Consider the following 13,737-nt stretch of genomic DNA (forward strand, 5'->3'; position numbering starts at 1 on the left):
CAGCCTGACACTGTTGCAGACATTGTTTTTTAAGAGCTGGGAAGAGGTAGGGGAAGAGGCCTTTTTGTTGACTAGCTACTTCGGAATTCCCCTCCTCTGGCTGTTTGGCTCATCTGGAATTTGTTTCTCTTACTGATCTAGGGTTGCAGCTATGAAGTATTGATGTGCTGCTGGCAGGGTTATCTCTTGGAAACAAGGTTTTAGGTTTTGATCCACATCTTTTTGTCCTAATTTTGTTTGTATGATTCTTTAGATTTCGATGTTTTCTTCCTGTTTTTCTTCTGATATCCTGCATTGTTAGAAGCTTCCTGAAAGTTTTCCAAATCTCAGGTTTGGTGCTTGAGTTGTTCCTTTTGGAATTGTGATAGCTTTTGTGTGTTTTTTTCATATAAAAACCATTTTGTTGAAGCTGTGTTTTCAGCAACTCTAGTAATGATATGCCTTCCCATCCTTGTTTGTGAAGTTGTTTTTCTTTGCTTTCATGTTACTATTTTTCCTTTCTTTTTTTTTTTTTTTTAAAGATTTATTTATTTTTAGTGGAAAGTCAGATAGACAGAGAGGAAGATCTTCATTCGATGATTCACTCCCCAAGTGACCGCAGTGGCCGGTGCTGCGCCCATCCAAAGCCAGGAGCCAGGAACCTCCTCCAGGTCTCCCATGTGGATGCAGGGTCCCAAGGCTTTGGGATGTCTTCCACTGCTTTCCCTAGGTCACAAGCAGGGAGCTGGATGGGAAGTGGAGCTGCTGGGATTAGAACTGGAGCCTATATAAAATCCAGGCATGTTCAAGGCTAGCCACTGTGTCGGGCCTTCCTCTTCTTTTAATTTTGATTTTAATGTACTTAGCTTTTCGTTTCCTCTGGTTTTAGACTAGAAAGCATGTTTTCTGAACTAAGGGTTGAATATGTCTCTTAGGACTGCCTTTTCTTGTTTTGTGATGAACTCCTGTTATCTGATGCTGCCATACCTGGATGTTAGTTTTTGGACAGTCTGGTTTTACACAGTGTGCATTGCTTGTGAGATGCAGAGTTTGTAACATTTCTAATTCTTCTGTAATCAGTTAATTTGCCAGAGAGTTTTGCTTATGACCGTGAGTCTCATGCATACTTTTCTTTGTCCTTGATCTTTTTGCCTTCTCTTCTACCAGCCTTATAGCATAGATAATTTTGTTATAAAACGGAAGATTTTGTGAATGTTAGGACTGTTACATCCCTTGGTCATTGTTAATGTTGCTTCATCCCTCTGGCAAAAAAGGAAAAAAAAAAAGAAAGCATTAACCCTGAAAAAGCAAGGACCCAACAATTGTTTCCCTAAAATCCCAAGGATTTGGTTTATTTTCAATTAGGAAAAATAACTAGAGCTTGAATCTTAGGAGGTCACCCCCAAACACAGTAAATAAGACCAAAAATGGTTGCTATTTGATTTTTCTGTAGAATAATGAACTAACTACCTCAAACACTGACCCATAGGACCTACTCGGTTTTCTTTTTAAAAATTGTAAAGTTTCGGGGCTGGTGCAAAAGTCTAGTGCTAATGTGCCAGGCTCCTGTATGGGCGCCGATTCTAATCCTGGCAGCCCTGCTTCCCATCCAGCTCGCTGCTTGCGGCCTGGGAAAGCAGTCAAGGGAGGCCCAAAGTCTTGGGAGCCTGGAGCTGCTTGGGAGACCTGGAAGAGGCTCTGGACTCCTTGCTTTGGATTGGTGCAGCTTCATTGTGGCCACTTGGAGAGTGAATCAGCAGACGGAAGATCTTCCTGTCTCTCCTCCTCTCTGAATATCTGACTTTCCAATGAAAAAGAACATAAATATTTTTAAAAATTGTAAAGTTTCTCTTGTATCAGTTTTAGTTATAGGGAGCAGATTATATTGTAAAAACATATTGTCATTTCTCAGTCTTTCGGGATGTGAGGTGTAAGCATTTTCTGGGGATAAATTGGAAACATGATTCTAGGTTTGTTTCATGCCTGTTGACAGTCCTATGCAGGTTAAATGTTTTGTGGAAGGAAAATCTGCAGTTTCACCAAAATTGGATCAGACTCATTTAAGACAAGTAGAGTAAGCTCTCAACCCACACATTCAATAAGACATGAAAAACACCTGTGATCATGCTTGAAAATGAGTTTTATGTTGGTTACACAACAGAGTTTTTGTGTTGGTCACAGCCTTTTTTTATAGGCTAACTCCGGAGGGCTTCTGACCACTGTGGATGCCCCAGGTCTCAGTACTCACTCCCTGCCTGTGTGGCAGAAGTTAATCTGCAACGTGCGCCATCCTGTAAAGTGGTTGAACTGTTTCTCTAACACTGGTCTTTTTACTCAGTTGACTTTTTAAAATATATAATGTTTTATGTGCTTATAGCAAATATAAGCTCTTAGATACTTTAAGCCAAGAAACCCCTACTGAGATGCAGATATATATACACACATGCATGTTTCCTGTGCCACCTTCTACACAGCTTCCTCCTTGCCTTTCTCTCAGTGAGTACTGCTGTGACTCCTTTTTTGTTTGTTTTTAAGATTTATTTTATTCTGTTTTCATTTTGAAAGGCAGACTTTTAGAGAGAAGGAGAGATAGATAGAGATTGATTCTCTATCTTCTGGTTTATTCCCCAAATGACTGCAATGGTCAGAGCTGAGCTGATCTGAAGCCAGGAGCCAAGAGCCAGGAGCTTCTTTCAGGGCTCTCACTTGGATGCAGGGTTCCAAGGTCTTGGGCCATCTTCCACTGCTTTCCCAGGCCATAAGCAGGGAATGGGAAGTGGAGCATCTAGGACATGAACCAGCAACCAGTATAGGATCCCAGTGCTTGCAAGGTGAGGATTTAGCCATTGAGCCATTGTGCCGGCCCCTCCTCTGACTACTTCATATTCTAGCGTTGCCTGTTTCTGAACAGATCTTACACTGTGACCTTAGAGGTCTTCCTAGAAGAGCTTCTAACTCTCTGGACAAATGCCCCCGCAATTGCTTGCGTGTTTAAAAGGTAGTTTATTCCATTTTGTAATGACTGTGACCGTTTAGGAATGATCACCCAAAACCTGTTTGTGCTTCTTCCCATGCCCTTAAGGTCCCTGTGCCAGGCGGAGTAGTGCTTTCTGTGGTGGCTGCCCAGCTCACAGGGATTTTTCCTTCTTTGAGAGCCACTCTTCCAGCTACAACTAATTATAGCCAGGAAAGCTTTGGACCAAAGATGGGACCATTGCCTTGTCCACAGGAGTTGATGTTTCGAAGGAAGGGATTGAGAGGGTGGGGCTTACCTTGCATCCTAAGGTTCTTTGAGCTGTTCCAGTGTCCTAATAAATACTTGCTTTTGTGCATCATAGCCTGAGTTGGTCTCTGGAACCACTAACTAAAGAAGTTTCTATTTTTAGATAGTTTAAGAGGTACCTCATCTCCTTGTTTTTCTCTCTCCTGCTGCTGTTCTTCAGCAGGACGTTCTTCAGCAGTCTTAGAACTTTGCGCTCTCCTTGTCATCTTTGATACCAGGTGCTTTCTAGAATGTGCTTTGCTTTTATTGAACATTCCCAGGCCTAAGCACTGTTCCTCCTAGTCGGTCTTGGTCCGAGGAAGGCCTTTACTTAGTGAAAAATGAATGGTTAGTGAAAAAGTGGAGGTCTGCTTTTGCTGTGGTTCTGTGCATAGCTTAAGGCATTGGCAGTTGACTTTGGACCTTGTTTTCTCTTCTGTTAAGTAAACAGATTAGATTAGATCTCCTGAAAGCCATTGCCTGATGTTACAAAGTGTGATTACTCAGGGAGCCATGCAGAGAAACAGCTGGGACTATATGCTTCTTGTATTTCAGAACTATTTCTAGGAATTGTGCCAAAGGTTGCATTGGTTGTCTTTGTGGCTGCTTACTCCCTGAATTCCTTACCAGATTTCTAACTAGTTTGATTTGAGTTAGTCCTTAACAGGAGAACTTGTTAAATAACTTCGTATGTTGAAATTGTAAGTCTGGTCCTCTCTTTCTGCTCTGCCGACTCCTGCTGTGTTATTGCTTGATTCGACACATGTCTGAGAAGTGACCATGTGCTGTGGAAAGCCTGCCGCTTGGCTTCCCACTTTTGGACACTGACCACAGACAGCTCCTATAGGCTGTTGAATTCCTAGTTTGCTCATTTTTTGAGAACATGTAATGACTTCCACACCCTAGTGCATGAATCTCAGAATTGTCAAAAGAGGTAATATATTTGAAAATGCTTTGTAACCTTGGTAGTCTGTTGGCTTCCAGTCACCAAAACCATTTCAGTCAATTTCGAATGGCTAGCATTTTCTCCTGACTACCTGGTTGCTTAATCTGGTGTTAATGAGTTGGACAGATTTGAATTAGACATTGGGCTTTATGTCTCTCTTTATTAGTGAATTTTTGAAAGTGCGGTGGCCTCTAGGTTAGCAGCTGGTTGATCTGTTCCCGATTATGGGCCTCCGGCACTGTTATCAAGTCTCCACTCTTGCCCCCATTCCCCCTCCTTCCTGGGCCTAAGGTAAGACCCAGAGCCTGGAAATTAGTCTAGGACTCTCAGGTGGGTGACAAGATCCCAGTCACTTGAGCTGCCCACCATTAGCAGAAAAGCTAGGAGTCAGGTATGAAACCCAGATCTTTAGATATAGAATGCATGCCTCCTAATAGGCATCGCAACTGCTGAGTCCGATGCCTCCCCCTGACCACTTTGCTGGGGAGGGAGCAGGTTCAGGCTGGCTTTTGGGAGAGCAGGGCATCTTTTCAGGAGCCTGAGGACTTGGGGCAAGTTTGCCTGTGAATTTCATCCTTACTCACTTGAATGTTCTTTTGAACCTGGTGGGGCAAGTAGTGTTGAGTCACAGTGGGAATCTTTCAAGTGACCATGTTATCACTCATCGCATACAGATGGTTAGAGCCACTGCCTGGGAAGCACTGAGTTAGTTCATGTGACTACCCCTGCCCCGGGTCATTTGTTACAGAAGCAGCTCAGATGAAGGAGCCAAGTGCATCTGTTGTGTCCCTCAGGATGAGGGAAATGGGTTGATTGTGTATGGCCTGGTACTTGGAATGTCAAGGAATCTAGTCTGTTTTGGAAGCTATTAATGCAAGTATGATAGAAAAGTTATTTCACTCATTCTCCTGTTTCCTCTTGTTTGACATTGTAATTTTGTCCTGGACTTAAAATGTTGCCCTGTCACAGAGTGCTAGAGGTTTAAATGTGCCCAGTAAAACATTGTCTTGCCTATGGTCAGTATCTGAGACACAATCTGGAAGTGTCTTGAGATAAGACTCTTGGTGTTTTTTTAAGGCTGAGCTGAACAAGGGATGGAGACACAGGGAAGGATGGAGAGAGGGGAGTGAGACAGACAGGCATGAGAAAGGGGAAAGGAAGGATGTTGACTGTGGCTTTCCTGAACTTGTGAAAGAAGCTTATCTTAGTGAAAGTATTGATGAGCGCAGCTGCAATGATTTTGTCCCATTTTCTTTGGGTGCAGTAAGCATGTGTTTGCTCTTCTCTCTCTTGCAGGTGCGTTCATCCTCGAGGAGGTGTGATTCAGAGCGTGTCTTCATGGAAGCATGGTTCGGGGACACAGTACGTCAGCAGCCGGCAGGCACAGTCATGGACTGCTGTGACCCCCCAGCAGACGTGGGCTTCCCCAGCAGAAGTGGTCGACCTCACTCTGGATGAGGATAGTAGACGTAAATACCTACTGTGATCCCATGTCACTGTGTTTCTCTGCACTGCTCCCTCCCACTTCCTCCTCCTCTGTGTGACACGGAACTTCATTGTCATGGCTTCAGCTTCAGAAGCTGTTTGTGGCATTTGTAGAATTGAAAACTCATGGAAAACCTCTTTTTTTTTTTAATTAAAAGAAGTCACTTAGGAAGATAACTTATCACTGAGAAAAGAATTTCTTTTTCCCTCAGTAAGCATATAAAAATAATGAATTTATTAGACAACCTCATTTTACTTGACTTTTAATCTTAGGAAACTCTACCTTCCTTTTAGAATAATATTTAATTACCAGGTAAAATGGATTTCAGTTTTTGAGTCTTGTATTTATTTTTCTGTGTAATGAAATTGCTCTCTAGACTTGACCACTATCTGCCCTGACTCCATTGGCACTCTCAGCTTGGGGCGTTCACACACATATCAGTCATGTCCTTACTGGCACCTAGTATGGCATGTGCACTTAAAAAAAACCTGTCCTTCAAAACAGAAGACAGAAGTATTACAAGTATTACTCTTTTTGGCTTAAGTCTTCGGCCTTCTTTCCTGACTTTGCTCCTGATTGACTTCTCACAACACTTGTGTTCCTACGTATTACTAAGGTGCCCTAGTTAGTCTCCTTGTTGCAATAATTTATGACTGTGGAAAATGTCTCCTGTGGGGCAGAGGACATTTCAGATCCCCACCAAGAGATCTGGGCATCAGAGGGGGAGAATATTGTAGAAGCACTGGGAACATTTGTCTCCCTCACCCATTTTTCATGGTTTGGTCAAATAATAGGAAAGTATTGAAGCCTGTTTCTAGAACATGAAAATTGTGTGGCTTATAAGGTTATAGGCCCTCGTATTTCAGAGGAGAGTGCAGCGTTTCATAGTGCTGTCCGTAAGACCTGTAACAGCCTCAACACCTGAGCTGAAGTACACCTGATGCTATATTGGGGTGTTTTTCCCCTTCTTCCAATTCTAAGAAAACATGCCCTGATTTAAACAAAACAAAACAGATTTAGGCTGTATTTGACCAGCATGCTGAACGTGAACAACACTGTATTTAAAAAGCATCTAAAGGGAATAGCAAAGGGCAGTATAAGCTTCAGGGAATTCAGGAAAATGCTAGCATTGGAGTTTTGTGGCAATGCTACTACCTTTTCTCTCTAATGTCTTGTTAGAGAGAATTATTATTAATTCTTTTAAAAGCAATATCTAGGGTTAGAACACTATGTATTGTGCACAGGCAGAGGGAAGTGATACTGGCTCAGAAGACCTCACTTTTTTAAAAATTTTGTCTGCTTTTATTGTTTTTTGTTTGTTTGTTTCTGTTTCCACTGTTGCTATGGTCCCTTGCTGATCTTCCTAGATGCCTTGATGGTCTTCCAAATCGTGAGTTTGAGGACCGGTTCAGTTTCCATTCAGCTAACACACATTTAGCGAGTGCCTGCTCTGCATGAGGCTCTGCGCGGGGTGGGTGCTGCGGTGACTGCGGGAACACAGCCCGCATGTAAGCCTTCAGATTCTCTCTGGCCCCAGCTACCTGGCCTTTTCTGCCACTGTATGTGAAGGCACACTGGTTCCTTTGCTCTCCTTCCTGTTCCTTCAGTTCTGCACACTCCTTCTTCCTTGGGAGTGTGTTTGAGTGTGTGTTCCTTGATCTCGGACAGCATCTCATTTGATCTAGCCTCTCTTCTTCAGGTTTTCATCTTCCTTCCAGTCTACTTTTGATACATAGGTTTTTAGGATCACAGACCTCTGGTTTTAGCACCTCACGTGTCGTTCTCTCACATGGCCACAATTCTAGACAAAAACCAAAGACCCAGAGGCCAACGCAAAATAGGACCTTCTGAAGCCTCACTACTGGTGTGTCCTTGGACCTTCACATTTTACTTTAGGACTAACTTATTGAGTTTTACTGTTACACATTATTTTTGACTTGAATTAAAATACCAGACAAGCAGAAATGTGTAATTTCTGGTCTGTGTTTTCCAGGAAAATCATTGGGAAGATATTAGAGTGGATTATATGACTTGAAGTTTTTGCAGCTTGTTTTCTTGCCTGTGTTAGAGCAGAGCTCCATTTTGAAGAATGTGTTTGCATTGCTTGTTCCTGTGTTGGTGGTGTGTTCATCTGAGTCCACATGGCAAGCAATCCCATGGCATGGTCTCTTTAGTCACCTTCCAAAGAGAGGACTTGTGGGGCATGCTGTGAGCACGATGGAGTGGGAACAGAGTGCGAACTTGCAACCAAGCTCTTCTGCTTTAATATCAGCTTGCACTTTCCCTTATTTGTCCCTAAACTGGTCCCTGGACTTTTCTATGTGGTACATCAGAGCAGAGATTTGAAATGTTAAAGGAGCAAATAGAGCAGGGGGAGCGATGGTAGAGATTGTCAGCTCTCCTCTTCCCTATGAGGTTCCCACTTACCGACGATAGAGACCATGTTTCAACTCTTGCTTTGTTGCTCCATCAAGAAGAGTGGGGATGTAGTTTCAGGCAAGGTATTAATAAAATTCTGATACACAATTTCTGTAACATTTAAAATTTCTTTTAAAGAGCTTGCATTTGATAATTGATCCTTTAAGCTTCACAAGACATTGTCTACTCAAAGTAGTGTCTCTTCTAAAATGGGACACATGGTTTATGCCACTGACTTGGTTAAATTCTCCTCCCCTCCAATTTGAAGAAACAGAGCAGTAGGCTAGCTATCGCATCGTCATGACTGCCTTGTAACTTAACTCATTTCATTTTGCTCATGAGGGCATCCTGAATGGGCTCCATTATTCTTGAAAATCGAGCATCCTGTGAACTCTGCTTTTACTGTTATCAATTGTGAACCTTGGCTGTCTGATTTACTAATTTAGTGTTCTTTTCATCTTTACTTTTAGCAGCCTAGTACCGTTGGAAACCTAAAGTTAAATGTGTTGCCTGCTTTTTATAATGTGTCACAAGGTTTTTGAATAAGCTGGGGACACAATTTCATCTTCTCAGTTTTAACTTTTTTTTTTTATAAAGACAGAGTCCCTGATCCCTATTCTCCGATGTGTGTATGATGTGACTTCCATGTATATATAAAAATGATTGCACCCTAACCAAACTTCCTCAGATTGTGCACTGTTTGTTTAAAATCACGTATTTTAGTCCAATGCTGTTGTACTTTTTTTCCATTTTATTTAAAACACTACTTCTTGTTCTTTTTACAAATTTTAAAGGATAGTGATCTTAAAAAAAATCACTGGATAACTAGGAAATACTTTGTTGTTTTGTTTTTAAAGAGTACAAAGGCCTTTGAAGCCTTTTGCTCTTCTTACCGTGAAAATGAAATGTTAGCCATTGTATGGCTAGGAACCGATGCACTTGGCGCTTAACAGATCTGCTGTTGCTGGAGTGTGAGTGTGGACTGGATGCAGTGACGACAAATCATTGCTTAGAATTAATGTTTTCAAATGTGCAACTCTAGTTTTTAAAAATGAAATTTGGTTCTTTACATTCATTATTTAGTTTTTGTTTCCATTTAGTATTTAATGGTATTTGGAGAAAAAAAATAATAAAACAGAGTGTTATATATATATTTTTTGGTGCAAGATAAGATTTTCTGTTTTTTGAAATAAGTCTGTAGCATAAAGGTTAAACTATTTTAAGACAAAATAAAATAGAGTGTATTTAAACAATACTATTTTCTGAGGACTTTTTTTTTTCCCCTTTCTGCTTCAGTTAATTAGGTGGTGCCTGGAGCTGCTCCCAAGTTACCTTTCGGATGTGAAAATAGATTATGTATTTTGTTATAGGATACTTGATTTTTCCAAGCAGTGCTGTATCCCACTTCTGAGAGATGTGTTAGATTTATATAAAAATAGTTTTTCAGGACAGAGATTGTGGCATCACTTGCAGATTAAGCATCCCTTTCAATGACAGTATGCCATAGGGAGTGCTAACCAGCACTGATTTCTGGCAGCCCCAGTACAGGTCAGGTTTGGCTGTAGTGCCTGGGAAAGCAGGGGATTGTGGCCAGACACATGTATCCTTGCCATCCACTAGGGAGACCCAGATGGAGTTCCTAGCTTCTGGCTTCAGTTTGGCAGTCATGGCTGTCGAGCATTTCAGAAGTAAACCAGCAGATGGAAGGTTGAGTGTATGTTCTCTCTCCCTGTCTCTCTTGTGCTCTTTAATGAATACATAGGTAAATTCTTGAAAAAGTCGTTTTGCATCAGGATTCTTATGGCCCCAAACCCAACCGCTAGCCAGGACCATTGAAATTTCAGAGGCCAAATGCTCTCTAGTGCTGGGCCCCTTTGCTGCTAGGAATAAAACTGAACACTTCCAGGAGCCCAGCATGTCAAGGTAAGATGCACACCCTTTGTACACACACTTGGATCAAGAAACGAACAAGTGAAAACCTCAGAAAAACTTCACCCTTGCTTTGGTTCTATGCTGAATTTTCCAAACTTTATTTGGTTATCAAAATGCTCGGAACTACCATATTCTCAACACATGGTTTTTGTAGTTTCACATACAGGACAGTGAGGTACCATGGAAAGTGAAACCCAGCTCCTGAATCTCCTGGTTTTCCCTTTAATTTAATTTTCAGTGGAAAGAGATCTGCTAGTAATTAGGAAACATTTTCAATTTTTAAAACTACTAGGTTTTTACTCCCTTGTGTCTGAGACCTAGATTTATTAGTTTCTACAAGAGATTTGTTGGCTCTGGAAAAAAACTGTTTATGTAGGACTTTGCTTTTGAGCTCTTTTGTGTTTAGATGCTGCTTCTGAAAAATAGGCACAAGTAACATAGCATGTGGCAGGTGCTTGGTCTCCTTTGGTCTTCCTATTTGTTCTAGCCTTTGGCCTTCCCTTCCTTACTGGTTTGTTTTTCACAGCACATGCCTACTATTTATAACTTTAATCCAACAGAAAAACTGCAAACAAATCCTTATCAAATATATACCTATCTCAACTCTCCATTACAAGTGGATTACTTGTAGGTTTTGTTTTAACCATGTTACTTCTCTGTGAGGAGTGATCATTCTTGTTATCTGTGCTTACATGACCCCGTGTGGGAGAGCACTGATGTCCAGACAAGAGACGTTCTTAGGCTGCAGCGGAATTGGCTGGCAGACTCAAACTGGAGCAAAAGAAGGCCGTAGATAGCAGGGAAGGAACATAGAAATGCAGTTGGTGACCAAGACAATCAGAGATTGGGATGCTGGGATGCTGGGATGCTGTGTGGGTGCCATTCAAACCTACCATTGTGCTACTCCACTAGTAGCATTCCTCCTAAGTGCTGATAGCTTTAGGTAAGGATCCTTTTGTATGCTGATGCAAACGAGATCTGCATCATTTTGGACATGTGTGTCATATGTGTCATTTTGGACACTGTCACGTGTGTCATTTTGGACACTGGCATAATTTTGGACACATGTATCAAGTGTGTCATTTTGGACATGTGTGTCACGTGCGTTACATGCGTCTTTGGATACAACTGCACAACTACAACTACACTACACAACTAAAAAACATCTACACAACATAACACAATACCAACTATACAATTACACAAATAGAAAACTACACAACACAATTACACTACACAACTACATAATGAAACTACACAACTACACAATGACAACTACACAACTAAGAAAATATACAACTACACTACACAATTACACAACACAGCTGAAAGGGAGCCCTATCCTAAAATCAGAGAAAATAGACATTAAGTCAAAAGCTCTTAAGGGCTTGGCACAATGGCCTAGCAGCTAAAATCCTCACCTTGAATGCACTGGGATCCCATATGGGCACTGGTTCTAATCCTGGCAGCTTCATCCTTGTGGCAGGGAAAGCAGTTGAGGACAGTCCAAAACCTTGGGACTCTGCACCTACATGGGAGACCTGGAGGAAGTTCCTGGCTCCTGGCTTCAGGTTGGCTCAGCACTGACTGTCACGGTCACTTGGGGAGTGAATCATCAGACGGAAGATCTTTGTCTCTCCTCCTCTCTGTATATCTGACTTTGCAATAAAAATAAATGTATCTTTTTTTAAAAAGTTGTTAAAAAGAGACTAAGAAGGACATTAAACATTGGAAATGGGTTAATTCATCAAGAAGATACACAAACTGAATGAATATAAGCACATATCTTAACCAAACTCTAGAATCCCAAAGTGTATGAAGCAAATTAACAGAACTCAGTGTTTGCTGTGGGCTTCCACATACCACTTGAATGATGGATAAAATAACCAGAGATTATCGAGGAAAGAGCAAACCCGACCAGTGCTACAAAGCAGCCATATTGACAAACCTGTATTAAACACCCAATATGCAATCATGTCAGACATACATGGGACATTCTCCAGGATAGACCACAGGTTACACCATGAAGAGGTCTCAGTGTATTTTGAAAAATTTAAATCTTACAAAATAGCTCCTCCAACCACAATAGAATTAAATTAGAAATGAAAGGAGAAACTGGAAATTTCATAAGTGTGTAGAAAGTAAACAAACATTCTTATCCAAATGGCTAATGGGAAAAAAATCACAAGGGAAATTATAAAATACTTAAAGAATGAAAATGGCTTCATAAGAGACTTATGCTATGGATGCAAAGAAAGCTATACTCAAAAAGAAATATTAAACAGAAATAGCTTCACTCAATCACCCAACTCTACACCTTGAGGAACAAAGGAATAAGGAAGAGCAAAACAAACCTAAAGACCACCAGAAATAACAGAATGATACAGATGAGAGAAGACAGAAATAAAATAGGAAAATAAAATGAGGGGGCCGGTGGTGTGGTATAATAGGTGAATCCTCCAGCTGTGGTGCTGACATCCCATATGTGCATTGATTCAAGTCCTGGCTGTTCCACTTCCAATCCAGCTCTCTGTCATGGGGAAGCAGCAGAGTATAGCTTAAGTCCTTGGACCTCTGCACCTACATAAAAGACCCAGAGGAAGCTCTCAGTTCCTGGCGTTGGGTCATCTCAGCTCCTTCTCTTTCAAATAAAACAAACTTTTTTTAATCACATAGGGTAAGCATTAGGGCACAGCAATTCAAGTCACCACCTGAGATGCCCACATCCTAGAGTGGAGTGCCTAGGACTGCCCAGGCATCTGCTTGGGATCCAACTTCCTGCTAACGCACCTGCAAGGCAACAGAGGATGACGCCCTGAGTCCCATTACCCAGTTCCAGGCTCCAGGCTTTAACCTTGCACAGCCCTAGCTGCTGTGACCCTCTGGGAGTGAACCAGTGCATGGAGTTCTTTTCTTTGTTTTTCTTTCACTCTGTCAATCTGCCTTTTAAGTTAATGAAAATTAATTTACAAACATTCTAAAACACCAGCACAGTCCTGGCATGAACACATCAACCAACGCACTAAACCAGAGTTCAGAAACAAACCCCCAGATCTGCAGCCAACTCATCTTCAACAAAGGCAGCAGGAACAGACAGAAGCGCAAACCGAGAGCACGGTGAGTTGTCACCTCACACCTGTTAGATAAACTCTCACTAAAAAAAAAAAAAAGATCAGGAATAACCCTAGTTGGGGAAGATGTGAATAGAGGGATGGGACCCCTACACACTGTTGATGGTATTCAAAGTCAGCCCTGTCACACTGAAAAACAGCCCGAAGCTTCCACAAAAGGCTACAAACACAATTACCACAGAACCTGTCTGCCCAACTGCTGGCCCAACACCGGGCTGCGACACAGTGGGCTCCCATGTCCACTGCAGCAGCAGATGGATGGATTTTTAAAATGTGGTGTACACTTTTATACATATGCTTTAAAAAAGCAAAAACAGGAAATGCTATCTCTTGTGGCAAGAAGGGTGAAGCTGGAGGACATCATATGAAGTGACATGAATCAGGCACAGAGACCAATAGGATGGAACTGCATGACTATGCACAACCTTCGACCGCTGAGCACATACAGGTACAGAGCAGAAAGGAACTTAGAGGCTGGGGGTGGGGAGGGATGGGGAAAGGGGTTAGGGAGCTGCTGCCGAGGGCTCATCCGCAATGCGCTATATTTAATAGCAAGATGTTGCACATTTGTAAATATTTGATA

The 13,737-nt window shown here is 41.8% G+C and overlaps 1 protein-coding gene across 3 annotated transcripts in view; it reads left to right on the forward strand.

The window, feature by feature from the left end:
- The window catches only part of CUNH18orf25 (chromosome unknown C18orf25 homolog), a 69,594-nt gene extending 60,913 nt beyond the window's left edge, over positions 1-8,681 (forward strand). For all 3 annotated transcript variants that reach the window (XM_040984972.1, XM_040984971.1, XM_040984973.1), the window contains one exon: positions 5,484-8,681. In XM_040984972.1, coding sequence (XP_040840906.1) covers positions 5,484-5,673 — 190 coding nt within the window. In that variant the 3' untranslated portion in view covers positions 5,674-8,681. The remainder of the gene's footprint in view (positions 1-5,483) is intronic.
- The last annotated feature ends 5,056 nt before the right edge of the window (positions 8,682-13,737 follow it).

The sequence above is a fragment of the Ochotona curzoniae genome, unplaced genomic scaffold (genome assembly GCF_017591425.1).
Source record: "Ochotona curzoniae isolate NIBS_2020 unplaced genomic scaffold, NIBS_Ocur_1.0 contig_43, whole genome shotgun sequence".
In the NCBI taxonomy this organism is placed as follows: domain Eukaryota; kingdom Metazoa; phylum Chordata; class Mammalia; order Lagomorpha; family Ochotonidae; genus Ochotona; species Ochotona curzoniae.